The 15495-nt window shown below is 40.8% G+C and overlaps 1 protein-coding gene across 1 annotated transcript in view; it reads left to right on the forward strand.

The window, feature by feature from the left end:
* Mastl (microtubule associated serine/threonine kinase like) overlaps window positions 1-15495 on the forward strand; it is a 44223-nt gene that overhangs the window by 24544 nt on the left and 4184 nt on the right. Inside the window, exons 10-11 of the mRNA XM_069998321.1 lie at window positions 5567-5680; window positions 6295-6396. Of these exons, the coding sequence (XP_069854422.1) occupies window positions 5567-5680; window positions 6295-6396 (216 nt within the window). The remainder of the gene's footprint in view (window positions 1-5566; window positions 5681-6294; window positions 6397-15495) is intronic.

Below are 15495 nucleotides of genomic sequence, written 5' to 3' on the forward strand. Positions count from 1 at the left end.
AAACACATGCCGCCATTTGTCCTTTTCCTTCAATGGTCTTACGTTCTTTGGTTCAGTCTGTGTGATCAAGATAACCCCTACCTTGCACCCCCTCTATTTGGTATTGCCTCACAATTGTGGCGCTAAAAATCCAGAATCAAGTATTAATGAGGCCATCCTCAATCTGAAAACTATAGGAGAATCCTTCTTTGCTCTTCTAGCTTCTGACAAATTGCTGACCATTGGTTTTCCTTGACTTGCAGATGCATCATTCCAGTTTTACCTCTTCATATGTTGATATTCTCCCTGTGTATCTTAGTGTTGGTGGCTTCTTGCAAAAACATCAAAGAAGCCACTCATATTGCATTATTGGCCCATGCCAGTCCAGTTTAACCTCATCTTAGCCTAATTAATTGTAATCTGCAATGAATGACTATTTCCAATGAAGCCACATTCTGAAGTACTGGGGGAGCATACTGTTTTGGAGGGATACAATTCAACCTAATGTCCATGTGTTCTTTAACATCCTTTTCTGTGGTATCGGGAAGCAGACTGAGCATCTTGCCTAGCCCTTAGGCAAAGGCTGTACCTGTGAGTTATATCCCAGTCCACCCATTTTTTTCTACATCTTCTACTTTTCTGTGGGCTTCTTTTTTGTTGTTGACAAGGTTTCCAGATGTAGTCCTAGTTGGCCTGGAGTTCCATACATGTTGTAGGCTGGCCTTGAGCTCTTCATCATTCTGCCTCAGCCCCTCAGGTGCTAGGATTATAGATATGTGCCACCATGGCCAACTATAATTATCTCTAGAGTCCTTATTACCAAATTTAACAGTCTCTTTGAGTCTCATTCCTCTTACTTGATTGTTCTTTTATTGTTCCTTCCTCATTTCTTTCAAATACAACCATCTCTTTGAAAGATTGGTTCTATGACCCTCCAAAATCCAAGGTTGCTTAAGACCCTAATCAAAATGGCTCACTGTATGCATATAACCTATGTATGTAGTCCATATACTTTAGTACATTTTTATAGTCCTTATAACATCTACTACAATGTATATGCTATATGTTTTGCCATATAATTTAAGGAATGTTATCAAGAAAAAATATTCTGTACAAGTTCTATACAGGCAGTTTTTTCCCCCTTAAATATTTTCTATCCATGGTCAGTTGAATCTGTAGATGTAGAAATCAATGAATACAAATGACTGAATAGATGGTTTTCAAGATTCTTCCCTATACCCTGTAGCCTACTTAATTTATATTAATTTCATCATATCCATTATTTCAGTTGTCTATAGGGAATATTCCCAAATCCCTATTTGTCCTGACTTTCTCTATGCAGCAGACATATGGCTAAGTGGCCTACTCTATATTATACTTATTATATGTAAAAACTAGAGTTACTGTAAGCAAGTATGGTGATGAAACCCCAGCACCAGGCAGTCTGAGGCAGGGGAATCATGATTTTGATGGCAGCCTGAGCTATATAATGAATTCCAAGCTAACATGTGCTACAGAGTGAAACACTGGGGCTGGGAAGGTGGCTCAGTGGTAGAGCGCTTGCCTTGTATGCCTGAGGCCCTGGGTTCGATTCCTCAGCACCACATAAGCAAAAAGAAAAAAAAAAGCCAGAAGTGGTGCCATGGATCAAGTGGTAGAGTGCTAGCCTTGAGCTGAAGAGCTGAGGGACAGCGCCCAGGCCCAGAGTTCAGGCCCCCCGACCGGACCCAAAAAAAAAAGAGTCAGAGTGAAACACTGTCTCCAAGAGCCAGTGGCTTACATGTGTATTCCTTAGCTACTCAGGTGGCAGAGATCTGAGGATTACAGTTTGAAGCCAGCCTGGGCTGGAAAGTTCATGAGACTCTTTTCTCCAATTCACCAGCAAAAAAACTGGAAGCGGAGCTTTAGCTCAAGTGGAAGAGTGGTAGCCTTGATCAAAAAACCTCAAGGACAATACCGAGGCCCTGAGTTCAAGCCCCAGGACTGGCAAAAACAAACAAACAAAAATATGGTGACTCCCACTTAGCTGCTCCTTACATTTACCCTTGTGTGTCAAGGAACCTCTATTTGCTTCATATTCTCATTCTAATACATGTTCATTTTTAATACAATTCATTTTTAATACATATTTAATTTTCAAGTCTTATTTTACGTATGTGTTTTTATTTAGTTGTGGAAAACCAGTCTCTCAACTTCCAGTCAAATTTTTTTTCCTTATTACTTCAAGTGTCACATCTTTGATACAGCAACCCTTCAACTACTAAGAGATATTTACTTCTACAACACCTTACTATAAATCGAGTAAAGCTATGTTATTCTGGAGCTAAGGATGTAGCTCAATGCTAGAACACATGCTCAGCATGTGGAAGGCCCTGCACTTGAATCCCTACCACTACAAAAGGAAACAGGTCATTCTGGTTTGTTGAAATTAATTGTTAAATTCGTCTCCACTATAAGTAGTTTATTTTCTGCCTTTTACCTAGCAGAGAAGAATTCCTTGGAAGCATTCCATAACTGTTGTTAGTAATCTCTTACAATAATAGAAATAGACACATTTAATATTCTCTATTTAGATAGATAGAGAGTGGTATTGGCAATCAAACCCAGGGCCTTGTTCATGTAGGTCTTGAACTTATAATTTTAATACATTGTACCTAACTACTGTTTTCTTACATGCAGGATTTTTTACTTCAGGTAAGTAAGATTCTCTATAAAGTCATAATGGCAAACAAAAGCACATTAAAATCAGTAGTCAAAGTATAACTAGATCACATTGCATAATTTTTTTTCTTTCATCTCATTTGTGAATCCAAATGTCTTTTCTATATTATTAACAGGGGGACATGTAGAGTCATGGTTCTCAGAAAATAGACAAATTTGGCATATGTCATTTTTTATATAACTTAAAGATATCAGAGAATGACAACAGCAGAAATAGTCTTGATTTTAAAAAGTAATATTAGCAGCTGCAAAAAAGGTTTAATTTTCTCAATGTTTAAATTTTATTTTTATTAGAGCATAGAAATAACAGTATCAATATAGCCCTACAAATTACAAGAATAGGTTATAAGTTAGAAAGCCAGCATGAGATTTTTCTTTTTCCCTGGCTAACATGTCATACTTGCTTTGATTTAATCACAATATGTGATCTTATTAGACTTTGACTTATATTTATGGGGATGTGTGGACATATCTGTGGAGAAATCAGGTATGTTTTTAACATCAGTACATTTTGGCTAAGCTGGAAAAAGGGCTTTAATTTCTAACCTAAGTAAAATATAAATATATTTTTTCCTGTACTTTCCTGTTACTTGATTAATCCACTGGAATAATTCTTTCCTGTGCTGCTCAAAAGGCTACTAACTGTGGTGGTCTATGCATTTTTTAGTGGTTACTATAGTAACTGACACCTACAGAATATTAGCACCTTGTGGTCCATAAAGGAAGCATGGGCTACATGGCTTGCTGGTGAAAAGGCACTCCAAATGCATGCAATTGTTTTTCCTATTGGCAGATTCCACAATGCTTTTCTACTTCTTTTAAAATGGATGGTAGGGGTGGAGGGTGGGGGAGAGGGAGAAAAATGAGGGACGAGGTAACAAGTTAGACAAGAAATGTAATCACTACCTTACTTATGTAACTGTAACCCCTCTGTACATCACCTTGACAATAAAAAATTTTTAAAAAATAGAATAAAATGGATGGTGGCTGTTGATTAACCACAATAATGAATTTTGTGAACTTGTCTTTAAAATATAATTGATAGGCAAATCTAGTACTATACTAGTATTTTTAGTCTGTTTTATTGATTTATTTTGTCAGTTGTGCAGTTTGAACTCTGGACCTGGGCACTGTCTCTCAGCTCTTCAGCTCAAGGCTAGTGCTCTACCACTTGAGCCACAGCACCACTTCTGGTTTTCTGAGTGGTTTATTGGGAATAAGAGTCTCACTGACGGGGCTGGGAAGGTGGCTTGGTGGTGGAGTTCTTGCCTTGCATGCATGAGGCCCTGGGTTTGATTCCTCAGCACCACATAAGCAGAAAAAGCTGGAAGTGGCACTGTGGAGTGCTAGGCTTGAGCTAAAGAGCTGAGGGACAGTGCCCAGGCCCAGAGTTTACCCCCACAACCGACAAAATAAATAAAGAAAGAAAGAACAAATGACAAAGTTGCTATTTAAAAAAAAAAAAAAAAAGAGTCTCACTGACTTTGAACTGTGATCCTCAGAGCTCAGCCTCCTGAGTAGCTAGGATTACAGGCGTGAGCCACTGGCTCCTGGCTTTAGTCTAGAATTTTATTGAAGTTAACTATCTTTCAAGGTGAAATTAACGTTGGCTTAGGAAATACTTATTTCTAAATATAAACCATCAAGGCAGTGTTTAAAATGATGGTAAAAGGGCTGGGGATGTGGCTTAGTGGTAGAGTGCTTGCCTAGCTAGTATGCATGAAGCCCTGGGTTTGATTCCTCAGTACCACATACACAGAAAAGGCTGGAAGTGGTGCTGTGGCTCAAGTGGTAGAGTGCTAGCCTTAAGCAAAAGAAGCTCAGGGACAATGCCTAAGCCCTGAGTTCAAGCCCAGGACTGGCAAAAAATAAAATAATAGTTAAAGCTGGACATAATAATACACACCTATAGCTGGGCGCCAGTATCTCACGCCTGTAACCCAGCTACTCAGGAGGCTGAGATCTTAGGGTTGCAGTTCAAAGCCAGCCCAAGCAGGAAAGTCCATGAGACTCTTACCTCCAATAAACCATCAGAAAGCTGTGGTTTGAGTGGCGAATTTTTTTGATAATTTATCCTTGTATGTTTTTAAGTGCAAAGCCACTATAAAATACACTGGTCAGAAATAATCATTGAGAAGGATGACTATAACGTTCTCTTTTTTTTTTTTTTTTTTTTTTTGTCAGTCATGGGGCTTGAACTCTGGGCCTGGGTGCTGTCCTTGCACTCTTCAGCTCAAGGCCAGTGGTAAACCGCTTAAGCCACAGCACCACTTCCGGTTTTCTAGTGGTCTATTGGAGATAAGAGTCTCACAGACTTTCCTGTCTGGGCTGACTTTGAACCACGAGCCTCAGATCTCAGTCTCCTGAGTGGCTAGGATGACAGGTATGAGCCACTGTTCTCGTAAATAGCTGTGGTAGCCAGCTACTGATGTCTCAATATTTGTAACCATAGCTACTCAAGAGACTGAGTTATAACTATCTTAGTTTAAAGCTAGTCCAGGGAAACAAATCCATGAGACTCTCATCTCCAAATTACCAGCAAAAAGCCAGAACTGGAGGCAGTATGACACAAATGGTAAAATGCTAAGATTTAGCAGAAAAGCTGAACAAGAGCAGGAGGCTCTGAGTTCAAGTCCCAGAAAGAACAAACAACAATAATAAATAACTTGAGTAATTTCTTGAAAAATTAATACTTTTAATTGCCCAAATGAAGATAACTTGAAATATTTTATCTTTATGAGGATAGAAGAAAGTCTTAGGCATTGGAGGTCTTGTGTGGAAATATCTATGTGGTAATGTTGCACTTAATATTTATTTGTACAAAATGTTTGCAAATTCAGCTTAAAGTTTTACTCTTGAATTCCAGGTCCTGCAGTGGACTGGTGGGCACTTGGAGTATGCTTGTTTGAATTTCTAACAGGAATTCCCCCGTTCAATGATGAAACAGCACAACAAGTATTCCAGAACATACTGAAAAGAGGTGATTCCTTTTTGAATATTAAAATAGATTCAAGCCCAGAGCCAGTGAATGGCTCATGCCTGTTATCAGTCCTAGCACTCAGGAGACTAAGATCTTAAGATTGGACTTCAAAACTAACAGGGCAGAAAAGTCCATGAGATTCTTATCTCCAGTTAACCACCAAAAAAGCCAAAAGTTTAACTGTGTGGCTCAAGTGGTAGAGCACTAGTCTTGAGCACAAAAGCTCAGGAACAGTGGTACCCGGGTCCTGAGTTTGGGCCCAAGGACTGGCACAAGTCTGTACAATGGCATGTGCCCATAATTCCAGCATGGGAAGCCTAAGTAGAATCATGGTCTGAGCCCACCCTAGGCAAAAACAGGAGACCACATCCAAAAAAATAACTAAAGCAAAATGGACTAGGGTGTTGCTCAAGTGATAGAGCACCTGCCTAGAAGCATAAGGCCTTAAGCTCAAACCTCAGTCCTACCATAACAAACAATTAATGCCCTGTGTCTGTAGCTCAGTGGTAGACTACGGTAGACTACTTGCCTATGATGGCCAAAGGTCCTAGGTGTGATTCCCAGGACATTGATTTATCCCTATGTAGTTGAACAGGTTATGTTTGTATTAATAGATATCCCTTGGCCAGAAGATGAAGAAAAGTTATCTGAAAATGCTCAAAATGCAGTGGAAATACTTCTAACCATTGATGATACCAAGAGAGCTGGAATGAAAGGTAGGAGTTTTTGGTCAGTCCACTATTTTATTCTTGGTTTATTCCAGGTGCTGGTTTTTAGTAACATCAAATTTCTATACATTATTGCAGATAAACTGACCACTAAAGGGTAAAAAAATAATTCCATTTCTTTCTGCCTTCAGGGTATACATTAACTGTATTTGTCTTTATTCCACCTTAAAATTCAGTCAAGTTGGGGCTGGGAAGGTGGCTCAGTGGTAGAGCGCTTGCCTTGCATGCCTGAGGCCCTGGGTTCGATTCCTCAGCACCACATAAACAAAAAGAAAAAAGCTGGAAGTGGCACTGTGGCTCTAGTGGTAGAGCGCTAGCCTTGAGCTGAAGAGCTGAGGGACAGCGCCCAGGCTGTCACTGTCACTGTCTTTGGTGTTTCTTTAGACTTGATAAATGTCAACCATCAACAAAATCAGGAAATCTGTATTATGAATACCTCTGTTTGATAATTTCTTACTGTTTAATTTTTTTTTTGTGGTACTGGGGTTTGAACTCGGCCCTAAGCGTACTAAGCAACTGTTCTGTCACTTAACCCACATCCCCAGCCTTTTTGCTGTGTAGTTATTTTTTGAATAGGGTATCACACTTTTTGCCAGGGCTGGCATCAGACCGCAACCCTTCTAACTATGCCTCTCAATATAGCTGGATTATAGGTGCTTCATCATGCCTACCCAGTTTGTTTGTTAAAATGAGGGTCTCATTAAGTTTTGCCTGGGTTGACCTCAAACCATGATCTTCTTGTCTTTATCTTCCAAGTAGCTGGGATCACAAAGCAAGCTACCACATATAGCTTATTGCTTAATTTGCAAAACCATTCTGTGTGTAACTTGAATAATTTCTGATACCATTCCATATGTAGCTTATTGTTTAATTTCCAGTACCATTACTCATTCACAGATGTACTTGGACCACATCAGGTTACCTCAGCCATCCTTCCGCAAGGTGATATCTACATAACCTCATAACTTAATTGTCCTTTGGGTTTGGATACATTATGAACCAGTCTATGGTCTCTATATGGAATATATTAAACCCTAGTTTTAAAGCTCTAGTAAATATCATTAATAAATTTATTTTTGTTCCACTCTTAAGGCTTGAACTCAGGGCCTGAGCACTGTTCCTGAATTTTTGTGCTCAAGGCTAGCACTCTTATCACTTAAGCCACAGTTCTACTTCTAGCTTTTTTTGGTAGTTAGTTGGAGGTAAGAGTTTCACAGACTTTCCTGCCTGGGCTGGCTTCAAACTGTGATCCTCAGATCTCAGACTCCTGAGTAGCTAGAATTACAGGAGTGAGCCACTAGTGCCCAACTAAAACCATTTTTGTAGTGCTGAGAACCTAGCTTAGTGGTAAAGTGTGTGCTTATCATTTATAAAATCCTATTACCGGGGCTGGGAAGGTGGCTCAGTGGTAGAGTCCTTGCCTTGCATGCATGAGGCCCTGGGTTCGATTCCTCAGCACCACATAAGCAGAAAAAGCTGGAAGTGGTGCTGTGGCTCAAGTGGTAGAGCACTAGCCTTGAGCTGAAGAGCTGAGGGACAGTGCCCAGGCCCAGAGTTCAGGTACCACGACTGGCAAAAAACAAAAGAAAACAAATAAAATCCTATTACCTAAAAAAAAAAAGAATGTCTTTTTTTTAAAGTAGTAAGGTATTGTAATATATAGACAAGTAATCGTTATGTCCTAAAATGAATTTCCATGTAAAGTATGTTATATTTTTAGAAAAGTGAGGTATACTTAGAAATAGGTTAATAGTTAAAATAGGTATTTCCTGTTATAAACCTCAGTAGTTTGTTTGTTGAAGAATTTGAACCTGTTTTGGGTTATTTTCTGGTGTTTGGCAATGTTGCCTGGGTTACCCTAGAAATAGACTAGACTCAAATCCCTTTCCTTATAGAATTTACATTTTAATAGAAAGGAAAACAATGAAGAAATAGCATTAGCTCATGTTGTGGTAATGATAAAAAGTGATGGCCATGGATTGTTTGAACAGAAATGGATGTGAAGTGAGGGGACAGGCATTTAAAAACTCATATTTTCGGGGCTGGAAAGGTGGCTCAGTGGTAGAGTGCTTGCCTTGCATGCATGAGGCCCTGGGTTTGATTCCTCAGCACCACATACACAGAAAAAGCTGGAAGTGGGTGCTATGGCTCAAGTGGTAGAGCGCTAGCCTTGAGCTGAAGTGCTCAGAACAGTGCCCAGGCCCAGAGTTCAAGCTCCACGACCAGCAAAACAAAACAAAACAAAAAAACCTAATATTTTGCTTTCTCTAGATACCTAAGACTTAAATTAAGTGACTTGGAACTCATAAGCATAGATTTGAACTCCAAGTAGAGTGCAGTGGGTTTAGGCATTTTGAGTCTTTGTAATGTTATTTCAGAATAGATATGAGTCGGGGCTGGGAAGGTGGCTCAGTGGTAGCGTGCTTGTTTTGCATGCATGAGGCCCTGGGTTCAATTCCTCTGCACCACATGAGGAGGAAAAAAAAAGCCAGAAGTGGCGCTGTGGTTCAAGCGGTAGAGCACTAGCCTTGAGCTGTAGAGCTAACATTGCCCAGGCCCCACAACCGACCAAAAAAAAAAAAAAAAGGAATAGATAATGAGTCTCTGAACAGGACATATTGGTCAGATTGGTATTTTAAAACACTACCATTTATAATGGAGGATTCAGATTTTGTTTTGTTTTTAGGTTAATTTATGTTGTTTATTCCATGAATTGCTTATGAAAATACATTTAACCAGTCCCAAGCTGGGGAATGAATTTATCATTAAAGCTGCGCACTGGTAGCTCTCGTCTGTAATCCTAGCTACTCAAGAGGATGAGAACTGAGGCCCGCAGTTTGAAGTCAGCCCAGGCAGGAAAGTCTAGACTCTTATCTCCAGTTAAATCATAGAAAACTGTGGAAATGGTGCTTGTGCTTAGGTGGTAGACTGCTAGCCTTGATCAAAAGCAGCTCAGGGACACCCCTCAGGCTCAAAGTTCAGGTCTCCATACCAGGCCGGAAACAAAGAAGAACTTACCAGATTCTAGACATCAACCTACCTTACCTTACAAAAAGTGAAGCACAGGGCTGGGAATGTGGCTTAGTGGTAGAGTGCTTGCCTAGCATGCACAAAGCCCTGGGTTCAATTCCTCAGTACCACATGAACAGAAAAAGCTGGAAGTGGCACTGTGGCTCAAGTGTAGAGTGCTAGCCTTGAGCAAAAAGAAGCTCCTGGCTGGGCGACAGTAGCTCATGCCTATAATCCTAGCTACTCTGGAGGCTGAGATCTGAGGATCATGGTTCAAAGCCAGCCCAGGCAGGAAAGTCCTGAGACACTTATCTCCAATAAACCACTAGAAAACCGGAAGTGGCGCTGTGGTTCAAGCAGTAGAGTGCTTGCCCAGAGTTCAAGCCCCACGACCGACCAAAAAAAAAAAAAAAAAGAAGAAGCCGCAGCTCTGGAATAGTCCCCAGGCCCAGAGTACAAGCCCCAAGACTGGGGGGGGAAAAAGTGAAGCACAGTTGAGGTAAAAAACAATTGCCATGTAAAAGGAAAGGAAAAAAAATAAAGAAAATCAATTATAAACATATTGCTGAACACCAGTGGCTCATACTTGTAATCCTAGCTACTCAGGAGGCTGAGATCTAAGGATCACAGTTCAAAACCAGCCCTGGCAGGAAAGTCTATGAAACTCTTATCTCCAGTAAACTACTCTGAAAAAGCTAGAAGTGGAACTGTGGCTTGAGGGATAGAGTGCTAACCTTGAGAACAAAAGCTCAGGGACAGTGCCCAGGCCCAGAGTTCAAGCCGTAGGATTGGTGGGGGAAATCGAAAATGCAAGGTTCTGGGGCTAGGAATGTGGCTCAGTGGTAGAGCACTTGCCTTGCATGCCTGAGGCCCTGGGTTCGATTCCTCAGCACCACATAAAAAACAAAAAGAAAAAAGCCGGAAGTGGCACTGTGGCTCAAGTGGTAGAGTGCTAGCCTTGAGCTGAAGAGCTGAGGGACAGCACCCAGGCCCAGAGTTCAGGCCCCACGACTGGACCCAAAAAAAAAAAAAAAAGAAAATGTAAGGTTCTTTCTGTCCACATTTATGATAAGCAACAGTTTTAAGAAATGGTTAGTCTAGGCTGGGAAGGTGGCTCAGTGGTAGAGTGCTTGCCTTGTATGCATGAGGCCCTGGGTTCAATTCCTCAGCACCACATAAGCAAAAAGAAAAAATCCAGAAGTAGCGCTGTGGCTCAAGTTTTAGAGCACTAGCCTTGAGCTGAAGAGCTGAGGGACAGCTCCCAGGCCCAGAGTTCAGGCCTACGACTGGACCCCCCCCAAAAAAAAAAAAAGAAATGGTTAGTCTATAGCGGCAGGGAAGGTGGCTCAGTGGTAGAGCGCTTGCCTTGCATGCCTAAGGCCTCAATTCCTCAGCACCACATAAGCAAAAAGAAAAAAGCCAGAACCGGCGCTGTGGCTCAAGTGGTAGAGCGCTAGCCTTGAGCTGAAGAGCTGAGGGACAGCGCCCATGCCCAGAGTTCAGGCCCCATGACCATACCCCCACCCCCACCCCCAAAAAAAATGGTTAGGCTATATTCTAATGGGCTAAGGAATTGTGAGTTATAATGCTTTTCTTTTTTTTTTGTTTGTTTTTGTTGGTCATGGGGCTTGAACTCTGGACCTGGGCACTGTTCCTCAGCTCTTCAGCTCAAGACTAGCGCTCTACCAGTTGAGCCACAGCGCCACTTCCGGTTTTCTGGTGGTTTATTGGAGATAAGATTCTCATGGCCTTTTCTTTCTTGGCCGGCTTTGAACCATGATCCTCAGATCTCAGCCTCCTGAGTAGCTAGGATTACCGGATTACAGGCATGAGCCACCACACCTGGTTTTGCTTTTCAGATTTTTCTGCTGCTAGAAACATACAATGTAGCAGAACCATTGTAGCTTATAATTCTTAACCTCTGATATCTAGATGTGATGAGAATCTTATGATCATTCTTCTTAATTGCTTGTTTCTATTTAAATGGAATGCCCAAAGGAATTCGAATTTAAGAGTTGAAACTACTGACCAGACATTGGTAGCTTATATCTGCAATCCTAGCTACTCAAGAGGCTGAGTTCTAGGATCATGGTTCAAAGCCTGGCTGGGCAGGAAACTTTGTACAGACTCTTATCTCCAATACTAAAAAGCCAGAAGTAGAGCTGTGGCTCAAGAAGTAGAGCACTAGCTTTGAGAAAAAAAAAAAAAAATCTCAGGGACAGTACCCTGAGTTCAAGCCCTAGGGCCAGCAAAAAACAACAGCAACAAAAAAAATTGATTTTAAACAACCTTTAAAGAATTGAAACAACTGTTTAAACTGAATGCCCCATCATCTGCGCTCTTAGAAAAAAATATATATTATTCATAAGATTATTTTCCATCTATCCCTACCTATTTTGAGCAAATTATAGCATATAATCATTTAATGAAAAAGGGTTTCTTAATTTGACCAGCAAGTTCTTTGCTGTGGAAAGTGTCTGGACATTGTTGGACATTTAACAAAATCTCTATAGATGATCTCACAATTGTGGCAACCAAGTGTTTCCAAACAAAAAATGCCAAATGTTCTTCAGGGGGCACAGTCACCCTAATGGAGAGCTACCATTCTGTTGAGGCTTTGTATTTCCTTTATTTTTTGAGCATTTTTTTAAAGAATAATTTTTTTATTGAGATTAAATGATTACATAAATTTCACAGTATTGTGGGATAGTGATGCTTTGTTAATGTCACAAATACATTTTAACCTTCACAAGGCAAATTGTCATTATCATGGTCTCTAAAGTTTGTGGATTCTATGAGCTTTGACTATACAACTATTTCTTCCACATTGGGTGATATGTACATTTCTTTCCTTTTGCTTAGTGTCAGCTGTTCCCTCTTTCCTGCTCATTCCCTCCCATTGCTGCCATGGAGTTGCTTAGTTTGTTTTGATCAATAACCAGTGCAGCTGATGGATCCCACTGTTGTATATTTTCCCGTTTCCCTCTGTTTCTGTGTCCTCCTCCTAGTCTCTGATGTGCACATATATACCATATTATGTGGTCCTCTGATTGGTAGGTAGATCCTTCGTTTGGTGAGAGTGTAAGTCTCAGAGTATTTGCTTAATGTATTTTGGTGCTCCAATGTTTGGAGAGTTTAACTTGATAATGGTAATATCCTCTTCTTGGATTGCTCCCTGTATTAATGTGTAGTGTCCTCCTTTGTCTTTTTGTATTGATTTCAATGAAAAGTTTATTTTGTCATATCAGGATGGCAACTCCTGCCTTCTTGCTGTGAGTATTTGCATGGGAGATCTCCATCCCTTCACCCAGTTTGTTTTTATCTTTGGCTGTAAGATGGGTCTCTTAAAGACAGCAAATGGTTGGATCTTGTTTTCTGATTCAATCTGCAGTTCTTTTTCTTTTGATTGGTGAATTGAATCCTGCCGTGGACCGGGTTCTGTCGGGATGACGGAGGACACCTAAGGGAGGAACCTGGAATAGGATGGGGAGATGGCAAACAGACAACTCACACACATTAGGAGTGGATGCTGAGTGCGATTTAATGCAGAGGATAATAAACTTTTATAGCAAAAGTCTCCATGAGAAAGGGCAAAAGGTTACACAGTCTTGCTGCATGGCTTCATTCTTGGTTGGTCACCAGCTGGTCACCTGATTGGCACTTGTTTCTGGCTTATCTCTAAGAAATACAACGATTACGATGTTTGTCACCAATTAACCATTACCTATCTTTATAAAGGTCTTAGCTTTCCCATAAGATCTTTCCTGTTTCTTCTTTAATAGTAAACCTCAAGGAGACCTGGATCTAGCAAGTCTCTTAGTAAATAGCAGGAAATTCTTTCTCCTAAATAATTATCTCAGCAATTGCCATACATTCTGTTCTAGCTGAGCCTACTGCTTCTTGTAAATCCCTTACAAATAATTCCTTCTGCTGAAGTGACTTTGTGAAACCCCCAATACTTTTATATTTACTTATAACTTGTCTCCTAGCCTCCATAAGAGGGGTTTCAGGTTAGCACTTAACTCTGGTGAGTTAGTCATATTTTTAAGACACTCATCAGATATTGGAGTCGTCAACACTCTTAAGAAAGAGCTTTGAATAAGGGAACGTTGACAATGAGTAAGTACAAAGAGCAGTAGAAGCAGTAAAAGATTAATAGGCACTCTTACACAGTGAAGAAAAGAAAAGCAAGAACAGAAACACATCTTTCCCAGGGGATTTGCCAGCCTTTTTCCAGGAGTAGGCCTCTTAGAAGCCCTATTCTCCGAGGTACACTTCGGTGAAGTCCCAAAACTTGGAGATAGGTTTCTGTAAAGCCCCATTCTCTGAGGTAGACTTCGGTGAAGTCCCAAAACTCAGAGATAGGTCTCTGAAGCCCCTACCATGGTCTGATAGATGGTTTCCCATGCTAAGCAGACTCTACTGGAGTCAGCGTGGCAGAATCCATTAATATTTATTAATTTATGGAGATGTGCATTGTGTTTCCTGTCATTTTCCTGCTTTTCTAAGTTTTTCTTCTTTCCTTTCCTCCTGTGTTTACTTGGTCTCCTAGCGATATCTCTCTGATGTAGATCCCTGTTCTTGTTTTCCTCAGATTGTATTCCCCCTCTTAATATTTTTTGTAGTGCTGGATTATTGCTTATGAATTTATTTAGTTTTTCTTTACTAGTTTCTCTGTCGAATGTGAATGCTAGCTTCGCTGGATATACCAGTCTGGGTTGGCAGTTATTGGGTCTCAGGGCTTGGATGTTACTTTTCCAAGCTTTCCTTTCATTCAGTGTATTGTGGAGAGATCTGCAGTGATTCTGATTTTTTTCCATTGTAGTATAGCTCCTTCTTTGCTTTTGCCACATGTAAGATTGTTTGTTACTCAAATATAGCATTTTTACTATGATGTGCCTAGAAGTTTTCCTCCTAGGATCCTGTTTGCTAGATGTTATGTAGGTGAGACCAATCCTAAGATTGCGATAATCTTATTGAATAAGTGTTGCATCCCTCTGTTCTGGTTCCTCACCTTCGTCAACCCCAATTATATGAAGGTTAAATATCTTGACATTTTCTGCCTGTTTTGGACATCCCTTTGGTATATTTTGAGTGTTTTATCCACATCTGTATCTTTTTTCCAGTTGCTACATTCTGTCTTCAGTACCTGATATTCTATTTTCTATTTCATTCACTCTATTAACTATGGATTCCATTGTGGTTTTCATGGAGGAAATTGAACCATTTATGATTTCTATGTTGGATCACAAAGTGTTAATTTTATCTTTTAACGAGGTGTGTACGGCATCTATTCTCAAGTGCATCTCTTTTGATATCCTGGATCTCTTGATAATTCATTTCTTTGTTTTTTAAATTTCTGATCCATTTCTCCCTTTATTTCTTGGGTCATTGCCTCTATCAACTCTTGGATGTAGCATTAGTCTTCCATTTCTTTTTTGCTTTCACTGGAGTTCTTCCCTGGGTGGCTGTTGGCCTTTGGGGATGGTTTGCTGTCAGCCTTTGGGAATGGTTTGCTGTCTTGGCTGTTGATGAATCTTGTGATTTTTCACTGTGATTTTCAGATGATGATTTAGGGATTATCAGAGCCAACTACTGAACTGACTGTTTTGGTTGATAGGTGGCTGCCTTTGCTTGGTTCTGGGTTGGTTCCTGGGTCGGTTGTTGAAGCCTGCTCTCAGCCCTGGGCTGGCTGAGAGGGACTTTGCCCAGTCTCAGTTCTGTTGGGGGGGAGGGGCCAACCTACAGCTGCTAGTCTGACCCATTTAGGGCTTACTTCTTGTAGATTCCTGTGGGCAGACACACTCCACCCTCTGCTGAGACTTGCACTTAGTTCCTAAGTTCATTCAGGGACGGTGGCTTAGGCAGCTCAGTCTCCCACCTGGGACACACAGGTGAGGCTTGTTCAGGCACCTGCTGGAACCTCTAGGCAGTTCCTGACTTCAGCCAAGCACCTGCCAGAGGCACTCTTGGCAAAATCTGGTTGGCCGGATGTATTCCACCAGTTTCTGGAGCCAGCTGGCAGTTCCCAACTTTGGCCAGGTACCAGTGGCCTGAGCTGCCAACCTCCTGCCTGGT

Source organism: Dipodomys merriami, unplaced genomic scaffold (assembly GCF_024711535.1).
Source record: "Dipodomys merriami isolate MVZ:Mamm:240054 unplaced genomic scaffold, mDipMer1.0.p SCAF_51, whole genome shotgun sequence".
Classification (NCBI taxonomy): domain Eukaryota; kingdom Metazoa; phylum Chordata; class Mammalia; order Rodentia; family Heteromyidae; genus Dipodomys; species Dipodomys merriami.